We start from the raw sequence: 27230 nt of genomic DNA, 5'->3' as shown, positions 1-27230 counted from the left end.
GGGGGGAGGAGAGAAGGAGAGAGAGAGAAGCGGGGGAGAAGGAGGGGGGGAGCGAAGGAGAGAGAGAGAAGGAGGGGGGAGGAGAGAGAAGGAGAGAGAGAGAGACAGAGAGAGGAGAGGGAGGGGGAGAAGAGAGAGACCCTAACAGCTCAGTTTCTGGGTAATGGGGGTGTGTGTGTGTGTGACGTGTGTGTGTGTGTGATGTGTGTGTGTGTGTTATGTGTGTGTGTGTGTTATATGCGTGTGTGTGTGTGTGTGTGTGTTATATGCGTGTGTGTGTGTGTGTGTGTGATGTGTGTGTGTGTGTTATATGCGTGTGTGTGTGTGTGATGTGTGTGTGTGTGTGACGTGTGTGTGATGTGTGTGTGTTATATGCGTGTGTGTGTGACGTGTGTGTGTGTTATGTGTGTGTTATATGCGTGTGTGTGTGTGTGATGTGTGTGTGTGTGTGTGACGTGTGTGTGATGTGTGTGTGTTATATGCGTGTGTGTGTGTGTGTGTGACGTGTGTGTTATATGTGTGTGTGTGTGTGTGTGACGTGTGTGTGATGTGTGTGTGTTATATGCGTGTGTGTCGTGTGTGTGTGTGTGTGACGTGTGTGATGTGTGCGTGTTATGTGTGTGTGTGTGTGTGTGTGACGTGTGTGTGATGTGTGCGTGTTATGTGTGTGTGTGTGTGTGACGTGTGTGTGATGTGTGCGTGTTATATGTGTGTGTGTGTGTGTGTGTGACGTGTGTGTGTGTGATGTGTGTGTGTTATACGTGTGTGTGTGTGTGTGTGTGTTATACGTGTGTGTGTGTGTGTGTGTGTGTTATACGTGTGTGTGTGTGTGTGTGACGTGTGTGTGATGTGTGCGTGTTATATGTGTGTGTGTGTGTGTGTGTGTGACGTGTGTGTGTGTGATGTGTGTGTGTTATACGTGTGTGTGTGTGATGTGTGTGTGTTATACGTGTGTGTGTGTGTGATGTGTGTGTGTTATACGTGTGTGTGTGTGTGTGTGTGTGTTATACGTGTGTGTGTGTGTGTGTGTGTGTTATACGTGTGTGTGTGTGTGTGTGACGTGTGTGTGATGTGTGCGTGTTATATGTGTGTGTGTGTGTGTGTGTGACGTGTGTGTGTGTGATGTGTGTGTGTTATACGTGTGTGTGTGTGATGTGTGTGTGTTATACGTGTGTGTGTGTGTGATGTGTGTGTCTTATACGTGTGTGTGTGTGATGTGTGTGTGTTATACGTGTGTGTGTGTGATGTGTGTGTGTTATACGTGTGTGTGTGTGTGTGTACCTGCAGTGCACGGCTATGGGTCCAGCGTCCACGATGCTCTCCTGCTTCAGGTTCACTTCCTCCAGGAAGTCCAGCACGCCTCCCGGGTCGGTCGGCACGCCGTGGTCCGGCCACGCCCGGAAGTGGTACTGCCACACCGTGCGCTCCGTGTTGCCCTGGGGATGAACAATACAAATATACAGTTTATATCAAATGAATCAATATTAATGTTCACACACACACACACAGGACTTACCTGTCCCACCTTGGACAGCTTCAGCTCCCTCAGGATGTAGTCGTGGGCCGACGTCTCCCGGACGTTGCGGACGCGCATCGCTCCGTACTCCTTCAGCGCCGACATGTCCGGCCAGTACTTCACACATTTACTCTGAAAAGACACCAGGACTTTTACTTTGACGGGGTGTTCCTGTGGTTCAGATCAGTGAAAGCAGCGACGCCACAGAGAGAAATACTGGAACTAAAAGTACATCAATAAATACTTTAAGTGCCAAAAGTAAAAAGGCACATTTTTGCATTATATTATTGTATTATAAGTATTAATGTGTGTATCACTTTAAATGTTGCAGCTGGTAAAAGTGGAGTTCATTTAAATTACTTCATATAACCTAAATAACACTTTTAATAAATGCAAATGATAAATATTTATTTGTCTTTTATAGCTTTTAGGATGATTTATAAATCTTGTGTAAAGTGTCTTTGAGTTCCATGAAAAGCGCTAATATATATATATATATATATATATATATATATATATATACATATATATATATATATATATATATATATATATATATATTTTTTTATATTTTAAATTCCTTATTATTATTATTATTCTAAATCAGGAAATTATGACAAATAAAATAGATTTAGTGGAGGAAACGTTTTACTCCTACTAACTTTTAACTTTTTAACACAATTATGCATAACGAGTACTTTTACTTTTGATACTTTTAGCAAATACTGTCCATACTTCTGCACTTTTACTTTTTATGTTCTGGATTTTTAAAGGATCGGAAAATATATTATTTTTAAATATGATAATAGATATGCTAGCTGCTTCAGAAACGCTGTGTTAGCATGGAGGAACTAGAAGAGTATTAGTTATAATATATATATATAAATAAAGAGTAATATAGCCCACCTTGCCCCGCTCCACCTCCTTGGTCGTCATGACGATGACTCTGGAGTTCTCCTGGAACACCATCCTCCAGAAGTCACTGATGGTGTTCTGCAGGCAGCCCTGCGTGGCGATGTAGCTCTTCTTCGCCTTTGTGCTGGTGGCGACCTTCGGGTCCAGCTCCGGCTGCACGCACACACACACACACACACACACACACACACACACACACACACACACACACACACACACACACACACACAATGTAGAATTGCGTTGATAAGTCGTTCTGCAGGTTTTTAGTCAGTTTTCTTTCCTGTTTATTATCAGTATTCAGCTGACTGTGTGTGTGTGTGTGTGTGTGTGTGTGTGTGTGTGTGTGTGTGTGTGTGTGTGTGTCTGCTTTACCATGACAGCTGGTACTACGATGATGATGTTGGCGTTGATGTAGTCGGAGCCCGGCTCACTCGGCTCCCTGTCGTTCAGCACCACGCGTGTGTGGTCGACTGGAAACACACACACACACACACACACACACACACACACACACACACACACACACACACACACACACACACACACACACACACACACAGTTCAGTAAGCCCACTGGGGGGAGAGGGAGGTCGTGGGTTCTGGTGTTGGGCGCTCACAGGGCAGGATGTTCTTGTAGCGGTTCTTGTTCTTGTTCTCCGCTCTCTGGCCCTCCTTGCGGCTGTAGAGCAGTTTGCACTCCTGCTGCTGCAAAGTCTGCAAGAGGAGAGGAGAGTCTGAGCAACGCGGCACGATAAGATACCAGAGGATTCAGGGTTTTGAACATGATCATGCACGACATCATCAAACAAGATAAGACTTCAACATGACCCTCTGAACCCCGAAAAACTTGTTTTCTTAAAACAAATCAAAACTACAACGTTTATCACAGTCAGAAGCCGTTTAAAAAAATTTTTAAAAACCTCTTTATTGTCAGGTTTTTATTTTTCTGACGGTCCTTGAACGCATCAGTCAGAAAAGGCGACCAGAACGAAGCGTAACATTGTGATATTTCAGCAGGACTTTTATTTTGAAAAATGTGACGGGAACAACAACAACAACAACAACAACAAAACGTCCCGAACCTGCTCTGTGGTTCAGCCGGTGAGATTTAAAGCACTCACCTCAAACTCCTCCCAGAAGCCCTGCTTCACTTTATCCGTGGCCTCCGCCAGTTTGCTCAGCTCCCGCACGCGACTCTCAATCTCTGCTGCGTTAATGCGAGTTGTGTTCAGGGGCTGCAGGAGGAGAGGAAGAGGAGGAGGAGGAGGAGGAGAGGAAGAGGAGGAGGAGGAGGAGGAAGAGGAGGAGAAGAGGAAGAGGAGTCAGAAAAACATTCATCTTTTACCGGCAGACGCGAGTGAAACGGACTGAGCTTCACCTGCTTGAGCTGCAGCACGGTGCCCAGGGTTTCCACCATGGGGTTCTTCTTGTAGTGCTCCACCAAGTCGGTGAGGGAGTCGAACTTCTCCCCTCCGCCCACGTCGTACTTCAGGTCTTGCTAAAGAAAGAAAGAAGAAAGAAAAGGCCACAGTTTCACCAGAATGCAGCTTTAACACATGAAGCACAGACTTCTATACAACCAGAGGAGGTTTTCCACCTGGTGTGTTATGATCTCTCCTCTTGAGGAAACTCTTTAAATCCTGGATTAAACCGGATATTTGTGATAATCCAGTGAATGTAGTAAAGTCATCTTCCTGCAGAAAGGTCGACTGTAACCGATGACTTAAGAGCACGAAAAGATTCTCAATTTGAACACTAAAAATGAATTGTATAAAAACGTATAATAATAAAGGAGTCAGTGGCTGTGGCGTCAGAACCTCCAGAACCAGCATGACCTCTTACACCAGAGGAAGGCAACTAACACATCTGGATCCTCGTCTTCACAGCTGCGTGAGTCATCATCACGCCATTGAAGGAGCGGTTGACGTCTCTACTGCCGACCTTCAGGCGAGGAGGCGCTCGCTGCGTTTACCTGGCAGCGGATCATCACGTGGGTGACTTTGGGTTTGTTGTCGCTGCTGTCCGTCTTGTCGTCTCCCGTCCGGACCGACAGGACGAAATCCCCGGGGTGGCTCTGGCTCTCCCGCACCAGGAAGCTGCCGTTCTTCCCTTTCTCCGTCAGCAGCTTCTCGGCCTCCCGGCCAGACAAGTGTCCGTGGAACCATCTGGAACAAAGACACACACACAGTCAAGATATGTTCGGGTTCGTGCATCTTCTTTATTTACGTGAGGTTAGCACGGATGTTTAAGGCTCACAAATTCGGTTAATCTGGAGCCAAAGACAGAGTTTACGTTTTTGATTATCTATTTTGTTTTATTGTACATTATAGCTTTGTCCAAATTCATTGAGGTGTGGAGAAGGGCTGTGTTAAAGCTGCATTCTCTCTCCTGACCACCGGGGGGCGACTCCTCTGGTTGTATAGAAGTCTATGCTTCATGTGTTAAAGCTGCATTCTCTCTCCTGACCACCAGGGGGCGACTCCTCTGGTTGTATAGAAGTCTATGCTCCATGTGTTAAAGCTGCATTCTCTCTCCTGACCACCAGGGGGTGACTCCTCTGGTTGTATAGAAGTCTATGCTTCATGTGTTAAAGCTGCATTCTCTCTCCTGACCACCAGGGGGCGACTCCTCTGGTTGTATAGAAGTCTATGCTTCATGTGTTAAAGCTGCATTCTCTCTCCTGACCACCAGGGGGCGACTCCTCTGGTTGTATAGAAGTCTATGCTTCATGTGTTAAAGCTGCATTCTCTCTCCTGACCACCAGGGGGCGACTCCTCTGGTTGTATAGAAGTCTATGCTTCATGTGTTAAAGCTGCATTCTCTCTCCTGACCACCAGGGGGCGACTCCTCTGGTTGTATAGAAGTCTATGCTTCATGTGTTAAAGCTGCATTCTCTCTCCTGACCACCAGGGGGCGACTCCTCTGGTTGTATAGAAGTCTATGCTTCATGTGTTAAAGCTGCATTCTCTCTCCTGACCACCGGGGGGCGACTCCTCTGGTTGTATAGAAGTCTATGCTTCATGTGTTAAAGCTGCATTCTCTCTCCTGACCACCGGGGGGCGACTCCTCTGGTTGTATAGAAGTATATGCTTCATGTGTTAAAGCTGCATTCTCTCTCCTGACCACCGGGGGGGCGACTCCTCTGGTTGTATAGAAGTCTATGCTTCATGTGTTAAAGCTGCATTCTCTCTCCTGACCACCGGGGGGCGACTCCTCTGGTTGTATAGAAGTCTATGCTTGATGTGTTAAAGCTGCATTCTCTCTCCTGACCACCGGGGGGCGACTCCTCTGGTTGTATAGAAGTCTGTGTAAATGACCCGGTGAGCGTGGTGCCTGGCCTCACCGCTCAGAGGTCGGGTCGGCACAGTTCAGCGGGTACTTGAGCTCGATCACGTCCCCGTTCTTCTCCTTCAGCTGCCCGTGGTGCTCCATGTAATACTGCACCAGCTCCGCCAGCGTGGCGAACTTCTCCCCGCCGTACAGGTCGTAGTAGTCGCCCGTGTTCTGGATCTTGATGTGGGTGACGGCGCCATTTCGCCTGCAGAAGAAAAGAAAAGAGGAGGGAAAAAAAACACAATCAGGGACACAAAGAAATACAAAATCTAAACTCAACGTGAAGCATCTTCTCACCTAAATGTGCTGCAGTCATAGAGAGCTCATAATGACAGAAAATACTAAAAAACAATGACGTGATTGTATCCAGCGATTAGTCCAGAGGTCAGACACATTCTGACCAACGGGTTCATGACTTTAAACCAAATGTCATGACAAGCATTTAGTGAAGTCTGGGTGTAAACAGTAAAAAGTGAGTAAATGTAGTATTTAAACTAACAATGAGAACACAAAGCATACAGTAAACCTTAAATGACTCAAATGAATGAGACAATAGTTTGATTAAAAGAATAAACATTTATATAGATGCCTGTATGTATGCCTGCTTATATTTTGAGTCTTTCTTTTAAAAGCATATTCATTACTTCAAACTCAGCGTAAATGAACACATGAATATAACACATTTACATGACTTTTACAGGTTTTCCATGACCGTAAGAACTCTGCTAGTCGATCAAACTTATCTGCAACTTCTCTAATAATCGATGGTCATTTTTCAAAAACACAAATGTGAAACATTTCCACGTTCCAGCTTCTCAAATGTGACGATTTGATTCTTTTCTTTGTCTCAAGAGACCTTAAAGTGAATACATTTGGGTATCTGTTGTTTGGAAGAAGAAAATATTCAAAAGACTCTGAGATTAAATGTCTTAAAAAAGGAAAAACAGCACAACGTTATTTGTGACACGCAACAAAAATAAAACTGATGAGTCATCGTAGGTCTCAGGAAATAGAAAAGGAAGAACTTGTGGCAGATACTGGAGCGGCTTCTGGTCAGAATGAGCAGAACGGAGAGGCGGCGGTTCGAAACCAGCAGCGGACGAGCCTCCGTCTCGTGACTCCCTTAGTTTCCACAGTAAATATGGAGCGAGCTGAGAGAGCAGAAAAACTTCTGACTGCATCGGCTAAGCCGAGCAAACGAGGCTCATCTGCAAAAAATGTGAGACTCGAGTTAAAAAAAACCACAAACTATTTTTTCTTTTTGAGTAAAAGACTTCCTTCTTCTGATGACAGCATCACACATCGTTCACGTCGCTGGTGCTTCTGCAGCGTTCAGCGTCAACAATGTTTCCTCATTATATTCCAGCAGCTTTGAGTTTCCACCTCGCGTCACTTTTTAAAAGCTGTAAAACGAGCAAACAGTCTCCGTTAGCGCCTGCAGAGCAACGCTATCCACGCGTCCGCCGACGAATGAAAGTCCAATATCGACCCTCCCTTTAGTCTCGATGGGAAACATCTGGCTCCTCCGCCGCTCCGTGTGTCCTCAGCTAGTCGCCATAAGTATTGAGGATATTTAAATATTGATGAGCGCAGCATTAAGAGAGACGCTGAGAAACCCGTCTGCTGAAAGCGAGGCAGGTGGAGGTCACGATGCCGCTCACACCAGCGCTCCTCTTCCTCTCGCTACCGGCCGCCAGCGCACGCTTCCTCCGTGGAGAAGCATTGGAGAACATTTAATCACCTTCTTGTTTCCATTAAACACCTTTAAAAAAACCTTTTACGTCATAATATTCACTTAATGAAGGGCTGTTTTATCTTTGTTTAAAAACAAAAAAAGACTTAAATAAACCCATGAATAAAAACCATGAGATGACCGCCTCTACACACAGCTACAGAAGGAGAGGCAGCAAGACTTTCAAAATAAGAGAACCAAACAGAAGGAGAGGCAGCAAGACTTTCAAAATAAGAGAACCAAACAGAAGGAGAGGCAGCAAGACTTTCAAAATAAGAGAACCCAACGTAACCACGCGAAGCCAACGCTCTGATCTTTTATTTCTACCGTCCTCGTTTCCTTGAACCCCTGACTGACAGCTGGAGCCTCACGTACCGCACTGAGAGGGTGAAGTCTCCCGGGTTGCTCTTGCTGGGTCGGGCTAAGAAGCTCCCGTCCACGCCTCGAGTCAGCAGCAGGTTCTCAGCCTCCACGCCGGTGATGTTGGGGTGGAACCACCTGGAGGAGGAAGAAACAACCTTCAGTGTCCAGCTGGAGTCTCCTTCTAATATCCTGAGTGTGTCCCAAACACACACAGAGCAGTGTGCATTACATGTTTGCTCCTTTTCTTTTTATATATGAAAACAATTGACTGCGGGGGACAAACAGACAATAACACGACACTTTTTCACTTTTAAGCCATTGATGCCTGTGCTTTATGTTTTATTTATTTTTAAATGTCCTGTCTTAATGTTTTTATGCATGATTTTACCTGTTACTGCTGTACTGACTGATGAGTCGCCAACTTCACTCCGTTGTTTGTTTTTACCATGACAATAAACTGCTTTACCTTTGACTGACGCACCAAAACTTCACCTTTCAACTTCAGGCAAAATAAAAACACAGAAAACAAACATAAATCATATCATGTGTGTTTTTTCTGTCTTTTTCGGTACCAAGGTTCCTTTGCACTGGACTATCTTAGGACCCCACACACACACACACACACACACACACACACACACACACACACACACACAGTGTCTGGTTCACAACATCGTCTTTGTTCTCCTCTCTATGGTGAACATCGTACCCTCCAGTGTTGTGTGTACGGTGTCGTCCTCTTGCTTCTTCATTCTCTCACTATTTTTATCATCATGCACCAAAACACCACGACTGATTCAGGTGCCGAGGTGATTATATGACAGATAGTAAGAGTGGACGAAGTACTACTAGTAACCCTGAAGTACCGATCAGTAGAAATACTCTATTCCAAGGAAAGCTCCTCCAATCAAGACTGTATTAAAGTACAACATATACTTAAAGTAGGGACAGTAGCAGTACTTCTCATGCAGGGTGGCCCATCCCATAACCACACACAGAATATGACTGGATTATAATTATTGATGCATGAATGTGTTTGATGACCTATAAGAAAACATAATACTGCATGTGCTGAAGAAACTAATACAATACAAAGCAGAGGAGTGAAAAGTAAAAGATGCTACTACAGTTTCATGGTACTGAGGTGTTTTATTGTACTTTTAAGGAGTACTTATCTACCCCACATTACCCCTCCAGCGGCCTGTAACTGCGTCCCTGTGGTTGTTTACTAAGCTCCGCATCCTCCGCTGGCGGCTCCGAGGTAACACGGTCGCCCGTTACACCGTTACACCGGTGTGTTAAATGAAGCGCTCCTCGGCTAACTAGCTACTCAGCTGGTTTTCTCTGTTTTTCCAGCGGCTACTGGTCCCGCAGCTAGCTAGCGGGCAGCCCGCCGGGGTCCGGGGAGGGCGGGCTTCCTCTGCGGACACGACCAGCGGACATTGTTCCCCTTCTTACCTCCGAGATGTCATTTTGTTGTGCTCGTCTTCTCGCTTCCTCGCGGGCAGGTTTTAGCCGAGGCTGCAGCCTAGCTGGCGGAGACGCTTTCTCCCTGCCCCCCTCCCCTCCCCGCGAACCCCCGTTTCCGCTTCGATCACAGGGCAAACCGCTCCATCGGGCCGCAGCCGGCGGAAAACAACGGGCCCCGAAACCCCGTCATGGAAACTGAAAGGAAAGTAGAAAGAAAAAAAATCTATACGGTACAGAAAAAAAAGAAGTCTGTAGGCCTCGGAGACTTCGCGGCACGTCGATTATTGGACGTCACCAAACATGCGACAGATTAGAGGGGTGCGCGGATGTTGTTCCGTCCCCACGCCGCACCCTTGGGCGGCCGCGGCTCTTCGCTGCCGCTTTGCCCGGTTTATTTTTTTATTTTAAAATAAAACCACAGAGTTTCAGCCCGTCCGGCAAAACAGCGAGGCTCGAATTAAAGAGTCCTACCACTTTCTCTTCGCGCATGCTCATTGGCAGCGTTTTGTTTTACGAGTACAGCGACGCACGCGGCACAAGCGGCACAAGCGGCCAACGGCAAGCGGCAAACGGCAAGCGGCAAGCGGCAAGCGGCAAGCGGCAAGCGGCAAGCGGCGCGTCTCCGGGGAGTTTCTGCCGCGGCAGCGTCAATAAAAACGCAACATTCCGCAGCCCACCGCACAAATCACGTGGTCTAAATGTTAAAATCAATATCCGAACTGTAAAATAAAATAAATACTCTTATTTAGGATGTCAACTATTCTGCTGTGGTGGAAGAAGTACTCAGATGTTTTACTAGAAGCAGTAATACCACTGTAGAAATACTATTAAAAGAGAGTTAGTATCACAAGTAAAAGTATAACACCAATCATATTATTGGATTAGGATTATTGATTAAAAAAAAAAGGTGCATCACTTCAATATTGCAGTTGTGAGAAAACTGATATCACAATTCATATGTTGCTTAAAACAAATCTAAATCTGAATCAGGAAAGTGAGTAAATCTTTTTATTTAAAAGTACAATATTCCCCACTTGCCACTTTTATTTTATAATATATATTTGTTTTAATGTACTGTTACCTGTTTGTTTGTTTACCATATTTATATTTTGTGCAACGCACTTGGCAATACATTATTCGGATTCTAATGTATAAAATTGTACATGTGCAATTGTTGAATAAATAATTATAATAAGTAAATATGATAGATAGATAATTTATTAATCCCGCAAGGGGAAATTAGAATATAATAAGAGAAAAATGCACAATATATACAAAAAAATAGAATAGGATAAAAAGACAAATGCACAATATATACAAAAAATAGAATAGAATAATAAGAAATATGCATAATATATACAAAAAAATAGTATAATACGAACAATGCATAATATAGGCAAAAAGTAGAATAGAAAATATTACATATTAAATTGAATTAAATAACGCAAACATAAACACATACAAAATAAATACAAAATTAATAAACAGTCCCGAAAAGCGACGCTTCGCTTTGACAAAGTGTTCGCGCCGCGCGCTCTCTTAACTTTGTCCCTCGCCGGCCGCCGTTTAAAGCCTGTACGTGGCAGTCAGAGAGCCGAGGCTGTTGCGGCTCCTGTCCTGTGACAAGTTACCCCCATTCAGAGCGACATCCCGCAGCCCGCGTCTCACGCACGTCGCCGTTAAACGTTTTTATTTATCGCGCGTCAACATGTTCACTGTGCCGGAGCTGGTTGTGCTGCTGGCCGCTCTGTCCGCCACCGCGTCCGGATACTTCGTGAGCATAGACGCCCATGCCGACGAGTGCTTCTACGAGCGGGTCAACTCCGGCACGAAGATGGGCCTCATGTTCGAGGTGGCCGAGGGAGGCTTCCTGGACATCGACGTCGAGGTGAGCGACTCCCCGTAGAGCATGAACAAAGCAACCGACGCGGAGGAAATGTGTGTGTTTTTAACGGAAACGCGAGATTGTGGGCGCGAGGCCTAAAGCTAACTGACGTTAGCTGCAGCCGCCTCTCTGCGTGACGTCACTTGAACCCCTAGATAAACGGCTGTTTAAAGTTAAAACTAATCAAAATGTACGGAGTAAATGATTATTATTACTATTATTATTATTGTTATTATGGCAGCTTCCTGTTAACCAGTGCGTGACAATGCTATGTGAATTATTAATGCAGGAAGTGCAACGTTAATGTAGTCCAAATGTCATAAATGGTGTTATTCTGCTAAATGAAGTCTCTTGACGTGTTTGGTGGAAGCATTGCTGGGGTTTCACGTGCATCTAGTGCTCCGTGCACCCAGATGCTGCTGCCATATGGTGTGTTGTTTTTGTGTCATGCAGCTGTTGTCGCTCACACACACACACACACACACACACACACGCGTGTGTGTCTCTTTGTGTGTCTTTACTCAGATAACCGGGCCCGACGGGAAGCAGATCTACAAGGGCGACCGGGAGTCCAGCGGGAAGTACTCTGTGGCGGCTCACATGGACGGAACCTACAAGTTCTGCTTCAGCAACAAGATGTCCACCATGACGCCCAAGATCGTCATGTTCACCATCGACATCGGAGAGGCCCCTAAGAACCAGGACATGGAGACGGAAGGTACATGGGAGGGGGCGGGGCTTAATACATACTGAATCTCCTACACGCCAACCAGACGGATCATGCAAACCAGAGTGCGTCTGTCTGTGTTCTGCTGATGTTCTGTCATTGTTCTGTGACCGTTTGAGTCCTTCTTGACTTTTATTTTGCGCGCTCTGTTCCTCTTCGTAGGTGGCGACAGCTGGGATGGTAGGGCTGTGGAAATAGACTTTTGTTTTGAGTTTGTCATGCACTGCAGAGTTTTCTCTAACCAGGGGTGTCTCCTTAGTGCAAACTAATAACGTGCATTTTTACAACGCACAGAAAGTGGTATTGTTTGTGAATGGCTTGACTATTGGCACAGCGAGAACACGTATGACGTATGAATGTCTCTGGTGATGGACGGCATCACCCGCGACATGGGTCACCGGTGCAGGATCGTTATGCATGTGTTGCATACCTCCATGCATGTGTTTTATTGGTTTTCGTTGTGCACATCCACGGTGTTGTGGCCTGTTTCTGAAGATTCCCTTGTCGCCTGTTTTCAGCTCACCAAAACAAGCTGGAGGAGATGATCAACGAGCTGGCGGTCGCCATGACGGCTGTGAAGCACGAGCAGGAGTACATGGAGGTCCGCGAGAGGATACACCGAGCGAGTGAGTCAATTTACTGGGCTCTTACGGGCATGGAAAAGTCATGTAGATGTGTTCTATTCATGTGTTCATGTAAATGTGTTCTATTCATGTGTTCATGTAAATGTGTTCTATTCATGTGTTCATGTAAATGTGTTCTATTCATGTGTTCATGTCGTTCATTTACGCTGAGTTTGAAGTAATGAATATGCTTTTAAAAGAGACTCAAAATATAAGCAGGCATACATACAGGCATCTATATAAATGTTTATTCTTTTAATCAAACTATTGTCTCATTCATTTGAGTCATTTAAGGTTTACTGTATGCTTTGTGTTCTCATTGTTAGTTTAAATACTACATTTACTCACTTTACTGTTTACACCCAGACTTCACTAAATGTTTGTCATGGCATTTGGTTTAAAGTCTTGAATCCGTTGGTCAGAATGTGAATGAATCCTGATTTTTATTGTTTGAGTGGATTTAAAAAATAAAGGACAAACTCTTCTCTCTCTCTTCCAGTCAACGACAACACAAACAGCCGGGTGGTGCTGTGGTCGTTCTTCGAGGCTCTGGTTCTGGTGGCCATGACACTCGGACAGATTTACTACCTGAAGAGATTTTTTGAAGTACGGCGAGTGGTTTAGAGCGATGAAATGATCCCTGTGTGTCCTCCACTGATTTCTCCCGACACCAAGACAGTTATTTACACTCTGGAAACGAGACCGGCAGATTCGAGTAAAGCCTTCGTGTGATTGGCTCTCAGAAGTTTTGTTCTCCTGTTACCCGTTTGCTTCCTTTATAAATGTGATTTTGTGTTTGTTTGGAACGGATGGTCAATCGACTCTGGGATAGATGTCAGGTTTTTTTCGTTTTTTTCTTTGGTTTCACAGATTTTCGTTGCCCAAATTTGTTCGATGATAAATATTAAGTGCAACGTTTCTTGCCAGTCCAGTTTTGCCCATGTGAATTACCGCAACGGCTCATAATTTTATGTAAAAGAAGACGTAGAAATGCACATAAATTGATCGGCATGTGTGGAAGATTTAGATTGGACCCTTTTCAAATGATATAAAAAAAAGAAAACCTGAAAACATTGGATTGTTTTTTGTTTTTAGAAGCAGGAGTTTTTGTTTCCAGTGTCTCAGTCAGACAAAGTGCTGCTGAATATGTGATACCTGCGTTGTGTTTATGCTCTCAATCTACAAATTGCACTCCCGATGGATATATCTGAAGGATTTTCACTGCAGCTGATCTTTTAAGGGAAACTGTGCAGCTTCTGGCTCTGTCTGTCGATTCTCTATGGGGAGGCGGAGGGGCTTCAGTGGACATCTCCTAAAGGGAAAAGGTTTGATTCCCCGACGTAGCTCAGAAACGTGCGAGTAGTTTCCTGAGTCCACAAGTTGATTTAACTTTTACACTTTAATTTGACAACTTCCACTTAGTAGTAAGTCCTTTAAGAGCTGAGGCCGAGTTGATTTTAAACTGAACTACTTGGAGTGAAACTCCAAAGTGTAGACGAATACTGAAGTACATGTTACAGGATGGGTTGGCGCTGGGTGGGCATGTGGCTGGGGTCTGATGCGTAATGACTGCTGTGTGCTTTAGTTGCTTACGCTATACATCTTTTGTTGGGGTTAGGGATTTTAAATTATGATTGTATACAGTTTGTTTTTCCTGGAGCATATCCTGTGACACGGACGAGGCCTTCCAAATATCTTCCTGTTTCTTTACCCGTCGAGGTGAAAACATCGTTGGTCAAGTGCTGCATGTCGCTGAATATACTCCAGTTTTGTATTAAAAACAATCTTGGGTGATCTCTGGTGGGTAAACTGCTCTTTACAGTCTTTCCTCTTTGTGATTACAAGCTACTGAATCTGATAACAATGGATCTGTACAAATGTAGAATGGTTGTCTGTGGAAAAAGCCCCAGGTTTCATAATAAAGCCAATATTCTGTACATTTACTCCGATGTCTTTTTAAGCGGTTCTCAAACTGGGTGGAGCTCACGGTCAGAACGGGAGATTAGCTGCAACCGAGTCAGTTACTTTTAATTAGTTTCCCTTGTTTTTCCTGCTCTGACGAGTTAAACTGTCGATGGGAAGAATCTGACTGGACTTATTGAAGAGACGTTAATGATGCTGAAAGTAGAACATTAATTCAAAACTGATACGAGAGAATCTTGTTGAGATGTAAGCAGGCATTTCACTTGTAATATAGTTTAACAATATACTTTTGCCAATCTAAGTAATTTTCCGTGAGGATTTAAGCCGACACGAGCTCAGTGTTATGATACTTGAGTATTTTCTCTTAACTTCTATACATTTTAGAGAGAAATATAAATTAAGCTGCATTGTTACAGATCCCCCATGACCAATTACTCCTGAAGTGGAAACACGTTCGTTTTCATCTTTGATCCTTTTAAATTGGCCCTACACAACAACAAAGGGTCATGACTGCAATGAGATTTGAAAAAAATCTGACATTTACAACTATGTACAAATTATGTATCCAAAAGTTGTACTTAAAAATAAAAAAATAACCCGTACTGTAAACGAGGTAAAAAAAGAAACACATTGGTACGCGGAACGATACTCGCGACGGCGTTTCGGTTCCCACCCGGGTTGTAAACATCGACGCACCCGGAAACCGGAACAACGTGCAAGAGGGAGACGCGGCCGAGCGGCGACCAACGTTCCATCATGGACAACTCTACCGGGGGGACGTGGGACAGCTTACCGGTTAAACTCACGGACGGGATTCTACAGACGCTCGAGGAAGTGAAGTTCACGCACATGACACCTGTCCAGGTAACTTTTAACCCTTTAAACCTCGTTCTTCCACGCATTAAACCTGCGTCTCTTTAGCGTATAAAGCTTTAAACTGCGTCTCTTTAGCGTATAAACCTTTAAACTGCGTCTCTTTAGCGTATAAACCTTTAAACTGCGTCTCTTTAGCGTATAAAGCTTTAAACTGCGTCTCTTTAGCGTATAAACCTTTAAACTGCGTCTCTTTAGCGTATAAAGCTTTAAACTGCGTCTCTTTAACGCATAAAGCTTTAAACTGCGTCTCTTTAACGCATAAAGCTTTAAACTGCGTCTCTTTAGCGTATAAAGCTTTAAACTGCGTCTCTTTAACGCATAAAGCTTTAAACTGCGTCTCTTTAACGCATAAAGCTTTAAACTGCGTCTCTTTAACGCATAAAGCTTTAAACTGCGTCTCTTTAACGCATAAAGCTTTAAACTGCGTCTCTTTAGCGTATAAAGCTTTAAACTGCGTCTCTTTAGCGTATAAAGCTTTAAACTGCGTCTCTTTAACGCATAAAGCTTTAAACTGCGTCTCTTTAACGCATAAAGCTTTAAACTGCGTCTCTTTAACGCATAAACCTTTAAACTGCGTCTCTTTAACGCATAAAGCTTTAAACTGCGTCTCTTTAGCGTATAAACCTTTAAACTGCGTCTCTTTAGCGTATAAACCTTTAAACTGCGTCTCTTTAGCGTATAAACCTTTAAACTGTGTCTCTTTAGCGTCCATTAAACATCTGATGTGTTGTTTTTCTTGCAGTCTGCTTGTATTCCGCTCTTCATGAGTAACAAAGACGTGGCTGCTGAGGCGGTAAGTGTTAAAGTACTGTGACGTTACTTTGAGGTACTTGTACTCAACTTGGGTATTTCTATTTCATGCCACTCAATACTTTTACTCCACTACATTTCAGAGAGTTTTAGATGATGCTCATTTTTATTACTTTTAGTGATACGTAGTATACATTAACTAACACATTATGATGTACTTGTATTGATTAAACTATCCAGCAGTATATGAAGTAATGAAAGCACCTTCAACGGTACCTTTATTTATATATATATATATATATATATATTTATATATATGTGTTGTACAACATGTAAACCTGTCATACACACTGGTACCACTTCTAATACACATGTATGAGCTGTAACTAAGGACTAACACATCAGTTACTAATGTTATAAAGACATCAATCATTTTTGGGTTGCCAGGTTGTCAAACATCCTCCTCCAGCATCACTCTTTGATATCACTTCTCCAAAACACCATCCGCCCTGCAGCGACCGATCTTCCTTATGAATTCATTGTTTTTCTTGATTAATAATTGTCTCAAGAATGTCAAGCAAAGGTTTAAAAACCACAGATATTCAGTTTAATATAATTTACAGAGTGATAAAGAAGTTGAAAACCAGCGTTTTTACTTCAAAATGCCGCCATTGAATCCTCTTTGGATGGATGACGTGCTGCTGATCTGTGAAACGCTTCCAGGAGTCTGAGCGTTGTTTCTTCAGCCTCTCGTCTCGTTGCAGGTGACTGGCAGCGGAAAGACGCTGGCCTTCGTCATCCCCATCATAGAGCTGCTGCTGAGGAGGGAAGAGAAGCTGAAGAAGATGCAGGTGAGAGAGAGAGAGGGGGGAGGGGGGAGACACTGACTAACATGTGGACGAGGATTCGGACACTTGAAGCTTTAAATGTTGTTTCTGCTTCTTCTGCAGGTCGGGGCTCTGGTGGTCACTCCCACAAGAGAACTGGCCCTTCAGATCAGCGAAGTGATGGCGCTCTTCATTCAGAAGTTTCCACAGTTTACGTGAGTACAAAGTCCCTGAAGGCCACACAGATTTAGAAATCTGACATTTTGGATGGGAGTCAAATGTCCGAACTCACGGTGAAGATCTGCGTGGTCGTGACGACTGAAAGCTGAACGAAAGCGATAAGATATACTATTATGTTTAAAATGTTGGTGTTTCAGCAATAAACCAGGTGACAAAAGCTTAACGTTTCTTAGTGCTGAACGAGCCTCCTCTTCCTCCTCTTCCTCCTCTTCCTCCTCTTCCTCTTCCTCCTCTTTTGTGTAAATTCGTCACGTTTTAAGTTGTTAAAAAGCTTCTTGTACTTGTTGTTTTTTCCAGGCAGATTCTGCTGATCGGTGGCACCAACCCGATGGACGACGTGGATAAGTTCAAGGATAAAGGGTGAGGCGTGATGCGTTGACTAGTTAGCCTTATGCTAAGCTAACCCACTGCGTCTTCATATCAACGGACAGACCTGATGTGGCATCCGTCTTCTCATTATCCCAAACATATTAAAAGTAAGAGTTGGGACAGACTGAAGAATAATCCTAAACATTTTAAAGCTCCAGAAAGTACACAACATAAAGTACACACAACATAAAGTACACGCAACATAAAGTACACGCAACATAAAGTACACGCAACATAAAGTACACACAACATAAAGTACACACAACATAAAGTACACACAACATAAAGTACACGCAACATAAAGTACACACAACATAAAGTACACACAACATAAAGTACACGCAACATAAAGTACACGCAACATAAAGTACACACAACATAAAGTACACACAACAAAGTACACGCAACATAAAGTACACACAACAAAGTACACGCAACATAAAGTGCACACAACATAAAGTGCACACAACATAAAGTACACACAACATAAAGTACACACAACATAAAGTACACACAACATAAAGTACACGCAACATAAAGTACACACAACATAAAGTACACGCAACATAAAGTACACACAACATAAAGTACACGCAACATAAAGTACACGCAACATAAAGTACACGCAACATAAAGTACACACAACATAAAGTACACACAACATAAAGTACACGCAACATAAAGTACACGCAACATAAAGTACACGCAACATAAAGTACACGCAACATAAAGTACACACAACATAAAGTACACACAACATAAAGTACACACAACATAAAGTACACACAACATAAAGTACACGCAACATAAAGTACACGCAACATAAAGTACACACAACATAAAGTACACGCAACATAAAGTACACACAACATAAAGTACACACAACATAAAGTACACACAACATAAAGTACACACAACATAAAGTACACGCAACATAAAGTACACACAACATAAAGTACACACAACATAAAGTACACACAACAAAGTACACGCAACATAAAGTACACACAACAAAGTACACGCAACATAAAGTGCACACAACATAAAGTACACACAACATAAAGTACACACAACATAAAGTACACACAACATAAAGTACACGCAACATAAAGTACACACAACATAAAGTACACGCAACATAAAGTACACACAACATAAAGTACACACAACATAAAGTACACGCAACATAAAGTACACACAACAAAGTACACACAACATAAAGTCCAGTTCTCTTTCTGGAGTCAAACACCAGGTATCAAGATGAAATGGTTGTTAAAGGAGAAGTTCAGCTCAGAATGACCGTCTACATGAATGGGAGCTTGAAAACGTTGTTTTTCCTCCATCGCTCCACAGTGAACCAAGAATCTAAAAATGGAGGTAAACGGGTCAACAGCAGCAAAACTACAAGAAAACATCCGTTCACAAACTGAAGGTCACAGAGGACGAGTCAAAGGAATCACAACGTCCTTTAGTTAAATAAACCTTTAAAGGACCGATGAACTATTCCTGTAAACAAAGAAAGGAGTTCAGGGCCTTTTTCTGTCTGCAGACTACCAGGAGCCTCCAGATCAACAGGAAGTGAATGTTCCTGTGACTTCCTGTTTGATCTTCAAAGGCCGACGAAAACTGTCAGTTTATTTTAGTCTTCTATCAAACGGGTTTATTAGAAAGCACACAGGGTCCACTCTGCGTCCTAAACCTGTGTGTGTGTGTGTGTGTGTGTGTGTGTGTGTGTGTGTGTGTGTGTGTGTGTGTGTGTTCCAGGGCCAACATAGTGATTGCGACCCCGGGCCGCCTGGAGGACATGTTCCGCAGGAAGGGGGACGGTCTGGACCTGGCCAGCTCGGTGAAGAGTCTGGACGTCCTGGTGCTGGACGAGGCCGACCGGCTGCTGGACATGGGCTTCGAGGCCAGGTGCTTAAAACACGGTAGAGCCTGCGGGGAGAACCGGCGCCAGAGGACCGCTAACTGTGTGTGTGTGTGTGTGTGTGTGTGTGTGTGTGTGTGTGTGTGTGTGTGTCTCCAGCCTGAACACCATCCTGGGTCACCTGCCCAAGCAGAGGCGGACGGGCCTGTTCTCGGCCACGCAGACCCAGGAGCTGGAGAAGCTGGTCCGCGCCGGCCTGAGGAACCCGGTGCGCATCACCGTGAAGGAGAAGGGCGTCGCCGCCAGCGCCGCCGTGCAGAAGACGCCGTCCCGGCTCTGCAACTACTACACCGTGAGTTTAAGTTAAATAAGACTTCACCGGGAGTTTAAGTTTAATAAGACTTCACCGGGAGTTTAAGTTTAATAAGACTTCACCGGGAGTTTAAGTTTAATAAGACTTCACCGTGAGTTTAAGTTAAATAAGACTTCACCGGGAGTTTAAGTTTAATAAGACTTCACCGTGAGTTTAAGTTTAATAAGACTTCACTGTGAGTTTAAGTTTAATAAGACTTCACTGTGAGTTTAAGTTTAATAAGACTTCACCGTGAGTTTAAGTTTAATAAGACTTCACCGTGAGTTTAAGTTTAATAAGACTTCACCGTGAGTTTAAGTTTAATAAGACTTCACCGTGAGTTTAAGTTTAATAAGACTACAATTGAACTGCATGCTGGGTAAAGCTCGCCCACGATCACAGCAAGAAGAAAGACCCTTCCGGTCGGTCTCTTCCTGTTTTTTTCACCCAGATTCCCCTGGGTCCTAAGGCCCTCCATGTTTAGCTTCCTATGTACCAATGCACAACGTCCTTTTCACCGTCAATGAATGAATGAATGAATGAATGATCTTTCTGGGAACAAATGCCGTGAAACCACCAGAATCTCACAACATACCGTGATATTACTTTTTGGCCCAGCCCTACTTTCCTCTTGCTTGTGACTTTGTAACATTGGATCTGTTTCACATCAATCAGCCTCAAAATAACAAATAACACACATGACCTTTTGTGTTATTTCCAGATCTGCAGAACGGAGAACAAGTTCAACAACCTGGTGGCGTTTCTACGGCAACACAAGCTGGAGAAGCATCTGATCTTCTTCAGGTATTTTAAATATTATATTTATATGAAATATATCTCTCTTTACTGGTGTCTCTTTACTGGTGTCTCTTTACTGGTGTCTGTCTCTTTACTGGTGTCTGTCTCTTTACTGGTGTCTCTTTACTGGTGTCTCTCTCTTTACTGGTGTCTCTCTCTTTACTGGTGTCTCTTTACTGGTGTCTCTTTACTGGTGTCTCTCTCTTTACTGGTGTCTCTCTCTCTACTGGTGTCTCCTTACTGGTGCCGTGTCTCCACCAGTACGTGTGCGTGTGTGGAGTACTACGGCCGCGCTCTGGAGACGCTGGTGAGGAAGGTGACGGTCCACTGCATCCACGGAAAGATGAAGAGCAAACGCAACAAGATCTTCGCCGACTTCCGGGCGCTGAAGAGGTTTGTGTGCAGGAGCGGCTGCGACGATCACAAGGCCCTGAGCTGTGGAGATGTAACCTCATTGTCTTGCAGTGGGATCCTGGTGTGCACGGACGTGATGGCCAGAGGGATCGATATCCCCGACGTCAACTGGGTGCTGCAGTACGACCCGCCCAGCAGCGCCAGGTGAGGCAGGACATGTCGGCTCTGAATATGTCTTTTTATATATATGTTTTACTTTTTTATATATATTTAACATATTTTTATTTTTTATATATCTTTAAAATATTTTTATTTTTATATATATTTAACTTTTATATATATATATATTTTATATATATATTTAAAATAGTTTTATTTTTTATATATTTATATACTATTTTTGTTTTTTTCAAAATGACAATTAAATTATAAACTTTATGCAGCAACAATCTGGGAAAACCTCCAGTATATAAACATATAATTGATCAAATATTAGTGTCTGTGAATCCCTCATTATACCAGTAATGTGTGTTTTATTGTGTTTTCTTCTCTCTCTGTGTGTCTCAGTGCGTTTGTGCATCGATGTGGACGCACGGCTCGTATCGGTAACCAAGGCAACGCCCTCGTCTTCCTGCTGCCGATGGAGGAATCCTACGTCAACTTCCTGTGCATCAACCAGAAGGTGAGGCGGCTCCACACCACTACTAAAATAATATTATATTATTAATTACGCCCCCAGTGTGATAACTGGTGTCCCGTCTCGTCCCAGTATAATGAACTGGTCTTGTCCCAGTATAATGAACTGGTCTTGTCCCAGTATAATGAACTGGTCTTGTCCCAGTATAATGAACTGGTCTCGTCCCGTCCCAGTGTCCCCTCCAGAAGAAGGTCCTCACAGGGGAGGTGCTGGACGTGCTCCCCAAGGTGAAGGCCCTGTCCCTGGCAGACAGAGCCATGTTCGACCGCGGCATGAGGGCCTTCGTGTCGTTCGTTCAGGCCTACGCCAAACACGAGTGCAGCCTCATCTTCAGGCTCAAAGGTGAGTAAGCCCCGCCCCCTCACACCTGGGCAGGTCGCACCGAGCGCAGACCTTTACCTCCTCTCCTCCACCTCCAGACCTTTACCTCCTCTCCTCCTCCTCCAGACCTTTATCCTCCTCTCCTCCACCTCCAGACCTTTACCTCCTCTCCTCCTCCTCCAGACCTTTACCTCCTCTCCTCCACCTCCTCCAGACCTTTACCTCCTCTCCTCCTCCAGACCTTTACCTCCTCTCCTCCTCCAGACCTTTACCTCCAGACCTTTACCTCCTCTCCACCTCCAGACCTTTACCTCCTCTCCTCCTCCTCCAGACCTTTACCTCCTCTCCTCCACCTACAGACCTTTACCTCCTCTCCTCCACCTACAGACCTTTATCCTCCTCTCCTCCTCCAGACCTTTACCTCCTCTCCTCCTCCTCCAGACCTTTACCTCCTCTCCTCCACCTCCAGACCTTTACCTCCTCTCCACCTCCAGACCTTTACCTCCTCTCCTCCTCCTCCAGACCTTTATCCTCCTCTCCTCCACCTCCAGACCTTTACCTCCTCTCCTCCTCCTCCAGACCTTTACCTCCTCTCCTCCACCTCCTCCAGACCTTTACCTCCTCTCCTCCTCCAGACCTTTACCTCCTCTCCTCCTCCAGACCTTTACCTCCTCTCCTCCTCCAGACCTTTACCTCCAGACCTTTACCTCCTCTCCACCTCCAGACCTTTACCTCCTCTCCTCCTCCTCCAGACCTTTACCTCCTCTCCTCCACCTACAGACCTTTACCTCCTCTCCTCCACCTACAGACCTTTACCTCCTCTCCTCCACCTCCAGACCTTTACCTCCTCTCCTCCACCTCCAGACCTTTACCTCCTCTCCTCCACCTCCAGACCTTTACCTCCTCTCCTCCACCTACAGACCTTTATCCTCCTCTCCTCCACCTACAGACCTTTACCTCCTCTCCTCCTCCTCCAGACCTTTATCCTCCTCTCCACCTCCAGACCTTTACCTCCTCTCCTCCTCCTCCAGACCTTTACCTCCTCTCCTCCTCCTCCAGACCTTTACCTCCTCTCCTCCACCTCCTCCAGACCTTTACCTCCTCTCCACCTCCAGACCTTTACCTCCTCTCCTCCTCCAGACCTTTACCTCCTCTCCACCTCCAGACCTTTACCTCCTCTCCACCTCCAGACCTTTACCTCCTCTCCACCTCCAGACCTTTACCTCCTCTCCTCCTCCTCCAGACCTTTACCTCCTCTCCTCCACCTCCAGACCTTTACCTCCTCTCCACCTCCAGACCTTTACCTCCTCTCCTCCTCCTCCAGACCTTTACCTCCTCTCCTCCTCCTCCAGACCTTTACCTCCTCTCCACCTCCAGACCTTTACCTCCTCTCCTCCACCTCCAGACCTTTACCTCCTCTCCACCTCCAGACCTTTACCTCCTCTCCTCCTCCTCCAGACCTTTACCTCCTCTCCTCCACCTCCAGACCTTTACCTCCTCTCCTCCACCTCCAGACCTTTACCTCCTCTCCTCCACCTCCAGACCTTTACCTCCTCTCCTCCACCTCCAGACCTTTACCTCCTCTCCTCCACCTCCAGACCTTTACCTCCTCTCCTCCACCTCCAGACCTTTACCTCCTCTCCTCCACCTCCAGACCTTTACCTCCTCTCCTCCTCCTCCAGACCTTTACCTCCTCTCCACCTCCAGACCTTTACCTCCTCTCCTCCTCCTCCAGACCTTTACCTCCTCTCCACCTCCAGACCTTTACCTCCTCTCCTCCACCTCCAGACCTTTACCTCCTCTCCTCCACCTCCAGACCTTTACCTCCTCTCCTCCACCTCCAGACCTTTACCTCCTCTCCTCCTCCTCCAGACCTTTACCTCCTCTCCTCCTCCAGACCTTTACCTCCAGACCTTTACCTCCTCTCCTCCTCCAGACCTTTACCTCCAGACCTTTACCTCCTCTCCACCTCCAGACCTTTACCTCCAGACCTTTACCTCCTCTCCACCTCCAGACCTTTACCTCCAGACCTTTACCTCCTCTCCACCTACAGACCTTTATCCTCCTCTCCTCCTCCTCCAGACCTTTACCTCCTCTCCTCCTCCTCCAGACCTTTACCTCCTCTCCTCCTCCTCCAGACCTTTACCTCCTCTCCTCCACCTCCAGACCTTTACCTCCTCTCCTCCTCCTCCAGACCTTTACCTCCTCTCCTCCTCCAGACCTTTACCTCCAGACCTTTACCTCCTCTCCTCCTCCAGACCTTTACCTCCAGACCTTTACCTCCTCTCCACCTCCAGACCTTTACCTCCAGACCTTTACCTCCTCTCCACCTCCAGACCTTTACCTCCTCTCCACCTACAGACCTTTATCCTCCTCTCCTCCTCCTCCAGACCTTTACCTCCTCTCCTCCTCCTCCAGACCTTTACCTCCTCTCCTCCTCCTCCAGACCTTTACCTCCTCTCCTCCACCTACAGACCTTTACCTCCTCTCCTCCTCCTACAGACCTTTACCTCCTCTCCTCCACCTACAGACCTTTATCCTCCTCTCCTCCTCCTACAGACCTTTACCTCCTCTCCTCCACCTACAGACCTTTACCTCCTCTCCTCCACCTACAGACCTTTATCCTCCTCTCCTCCACCTACAGACCTTTATCCTCCTCTCCTCCACCTCCAGACCTTTATCCTCCTCTCCTCCACCTCCAGACCTTTACCTCCTCTCCTCCTCCAGACCTTTATCCTCCTCTCCTCCTCCTCCAGACCTTTACCTCCTCTCCTCCTCCAGACCTTTACCTCCTCTCCTCCACCTACAGACCTTTATCCTCCTCTCCTCCTCCAGACCTTTACCTCCTCTCCTCCTCCTCCAGACCTTTACCTCCTCTCCTCCACCTACAGACCTTTACCTCCTCTCCTCCACCTACAGACCTTTACCTCCTCTCCACCTCCAGACCTTTACCTCCTCTCCTCCTCCAGACCTTTACCTCCTCTCCACCTCCAGACCTTTACCTCCTCTCCACCTCCAGACCTTTACCTCCTCTCCACCTCCAGACCTTTACCTCCTCTCCTCCTCCTCCAGACCTTTACCTCCTCTCCTCCACCTCCAGACCTTTACCTCCTCTCCACCTCCAGACCTTTACCTCCTCTCCTCCTCCTCCAGACCTTTACCTCCTCTCCTCCTCCTCCAGACCTTTACCTCCTCTCCACCTCCAGACCTTTACCTCCTCTCCTCCACCTCCAGACCTTTACCTCCTCTCCTCCACCTCCAGACCTTTACCTCCTCTCCTCCACCTCCAGACCTTTACCTCCTCTCCTCCACCTCCAGACCTTTACCTCCTCTCCTCCACCTCCAGACCTTTACCTCCTCTCCTCCTCCTCCAGACCTTTACCTCCTCTCCACCTCCAGACCTTTACCTCCTCTCCTCCTCCTCCAGACCTTTACCTCCTCTCCACCTCCAGACCTTTACCTCCTCTCCTCCACCTCCAGACCTTTACCTCCTCTCCTCCACCTCCAGACCTTTACCTCCTCTCCTCCACCTCCAGACCTTTACCTCCTCTCCTCCTCCTCCAGACCTTTACCTCCTCTCCTCCTCCAGACCTTTACCTCCAGACCTTTACCTCCTCTCCTCCTCCAGACCTTTACCTCCAGACCTTTACCTCCTCTCCACCTCCAGACCTTTACCTCCAGACCTTTACCTCCTCTCCACCTCCAGACCTTTACCTCCTCTCCACCTACAGACCTTTATCCTCCTCTCCTCCTCCTCCAGACCTTTACCTCCTCTCCTCCTCCTCCAGACCTTTACCTCCTCTCCTCCTCCTCCAGACCTTTACCTCCTCTCCTCCACCTCCAGACCTTTACCTCCTCTCCTCCTCCTCCAGACCTTTACCTCCTCTCCTCCTCCAGACCTTTACCTCCAGACCTTTACCTCCTCTCCTCCTCCAGACCTTTACCTCCAGACCTTTACCTCCTCTCCACCTCCAGACCTTTACCTCCAGACCTTTACCTCCTCTCCACCTCCAGACCTTTACCTCCTCTCCACCTACAGACCTTTATCCTCCTCTCCTCCTCCTCCAGACCTTTACCTCCTCTCCTCCTCCTCCAGACCTTTACCTCCTCTCCTCCTCCTCCAGACCTTTACCTCCTCTCCTCCACCTACAGACCTTTACCTCCTCTCCTCCTCCTACAGACCTTTACCTCCTCTCCTCCACCTACAGACCTTTATCCTCCTCTCCTCCTCCTACAGACCTTTACCTCCTCTCCTCCACCTACAGACCTTTACCTCCTCTCCTCCACCTACAGACCTTTATCCTCCTCTCCTCCACCTACAGACCTTTATCCTCCTCTCCTCCACCTCCAGACCTTTATCCTCCTCTCCTCCACCTCCAGACCTTTACCTCCTCTCCTCCTCCAGACCTTTATCCTCCTCTCCTCCTCCTCCAGACCTTTACCTCCTCTCCTCCTCCAGACCTTTACCTCCTCTCCTCCACCTACAGACCTTTATCCTCCTCTCCTCCTCCAGACCTTTACCTCCTCTCCACCTACAGACCTTTACCTCCTCTCCTCCACCTACAGACCTTTATCCTCCTCTCCTCCTCCAGACCTGGACCTCGCCCTCCTGGCCCGTGGCTTCGCCCTCCTCCGCATGCCCAAGATGCCGGAGCTGAAGGGGAAGAAGTTCCCCGGCTTCACGCGGACGCCGCTGGACACGGACTCCATCCGCTACAAGGACAAGCAGCGCGAGAAGCAGCGGCAGAAGATGCTGGCGGAGCTGAAGGAGAAGGTGAAGGAGCCCTTCGTCAAGAAGAACTTCATCAAGAACAAGTCCTGGTCCAAGACCAAGACCAAGACGGAGCGCCGGAAGAAGAGGTCCGCCAAGAGGAAGCGCAACGAGGTATTCATCATTTTATCTGAGGATTCTATTCCTTCACGACTCATTTATCAGGGCTCTTACGGTCATTTAAGGTTTACTGTATGCTTTGTGTTCTCATTGTTAGTTTAAATACTACTTTTACTCACTTCTTACTGTTTACACCCAGACTTCACTAAATGTTTGTCATGACATTTGGTTTAAAGTCCTGAACGCGTTGCTCAACACGTGTGAACCTTCTTCTCCACCCCGCGTCTCAGGGCTCCGACGTGGAGGACGAGGACCTGCAGGAGCTTTTGGAAGACACTCGGCTCCTGAAGCGGCTGAAGAGAGGCCAGATCAGCGAGGAGGACTTTGAGAAGCAGGTGACCAGCGAGACGACGCTGCAACCCGCCGCCGCCGAGGAGGCGTGAAACCAACCGCCAATC

At 46.1% G+C, this 27230-nt stretch overlaps 3 protein-coding genes across 4 annotated transcripts in view; 2 read left to right on the top strand and 1 right to left on the bottom strand.

Annotated features, from left to right (window-relative positions):
- The window catches only part of ptpn11a (protein tyrosine phosphatase non-receptor type 11a), a gene marked incomplete at both ends in the record, with an annotated part of 10382 nt that extends 1048 nt beyond the window's left edge, over window positions 1-9334 (bottom strand). The window contains 11 exons of the mRNA XM_079235281.1: window positions 1282-1436; window positions 1517-1648; window positions 2423-2584; window positions 2807-2904; window positions 3052-3148; window positions 3556-3669; window positions 3813-3932; window positions 4407-4599; window positions 5778-5972; window positions 7875-7997; window positions 9321-9334. Of these exons, the coding sequence (XP_079091407.1) occupies window positions 1282-1436; window positions 1517-1648; window positions 2423-2584; window positions 2807-2904; window positions 3052-3148; window positions 3556-3669; window positions 3813-3932; window positions 4407-4599; window positions 5778-5972; window positions 7875-7997; window positions 9321-9334 (1403 nt within the window). The remainder of the gene's footprint in view (window positions 1-1281; window positions 1437-1516; window positions 1649-2422; window positions 2585-2806; window positions 2905-3051; window positions 3149-3555; window positions 3670-3812; window positions 3933-4406; window positions 4600-5777; window positions 5973-7874; window positions 7998-9320) is intronic.
- A 1634-nt stretch (window positions 9335-10968) lies between these two features.
- tmed2 (transmembrane p24 trafficking protein 2) lies at window positions 10969-14504 on the top strand. Of its 2 annotated transcripts, XM_079234825.1 has the most exons (5): window positions 10969-11220; window positions 11743-11935; window positions 12107-12124; window positions 12463-12570; window positions 13067-14504. In XM_079234825.1, the coding sequence occupies exons 1-5, from the start codon at window positions 11041-11043 to the stop codon at window positions 13189-13191; spliced, it is 624 nt and encodes a 207-aa protein (XP_079090951.1). In that variant the 5' UTR covers window positions 10969-11040; the 3' UTR covers window positions 13192-14504. The 2 variants fall into 2 exon arrangements, with proteins under 2 accessions (XP_079090951.1, XP_079090952.1); XM_079234826.1 differs by lacking the exon at window positions 12107-12124.
- Window positions 14505-15246: 742 nt separating this feature from the next.
- On the top strand, window positions 15247-27215 carry ddx55 (DEAD (Asp-Glu-Ala-Asp) box polypeptide 55; the record flags this gene model as incomplete). Its single annotated transcript, XM_079235725.1, has 14 exons — window positions 15247-15354; window positions 16109-16159; window positions 16881-16967; window positions 17067-17158; window positions 17481-17543; window positions 19317-19466; window positions 19579-19771; window positions 20493-20575; window positions 20831-20962; window positions 21035-21127; window positions 21491-21605; window positions 21794-21962; window positions 26534-26826; window positions 27063-27215. 14 exons carry the CDS (start codon window positions 15247-15249, stop codon window positions 27213-27215), a joined length of 1782 nt encoding a protein of 593 aa, XP_079091851.1.
- Between the last annotated feature and the right edge of the window lie 15 nt (window positions 27216-27230).

This window comes from Taurulus bubalis, assembly GCF_910589615.1.
Source record: "Taurulus bubalis genome assembly, chromosome: 19".
NCBI lineage: Eukaryota > Metazoa > Chordata > Actinopteri > Perciformes > Cottidae > Taurulus > Taurulus bubalis.
This window is presented reverse-complemented; position numbering and strand designations above follow the sequence as displayed.

What these genes read in the sequence shown, in the direction of transcription:
- tmed2 (XM_079234825.1), top strand. Translation starts at nt 11,041, where the DNA reads ATGTTCACTGTGCCGGAGCTGGTTGTGCTGCTGGCCGCTCTGTCCGCC. An exon ending in TCCTGGACATCGACGTCGAG is followed by an intron (nt 11,221 to 11,742) that starts GTGAGCGACTCC and finishes GTCTTTACTCAG; the next exon opens with ATAACCGGGCCCGACGGGAA. An exon ending in CGAGAGGATACACCGAGCGA is followed by an intron (nt 12,571 to 13,066) that starts GTGAGTCAATTT and finishes TCTCTCTTCCAG; the next exon opens with TCAACGACAACACAAACAGC.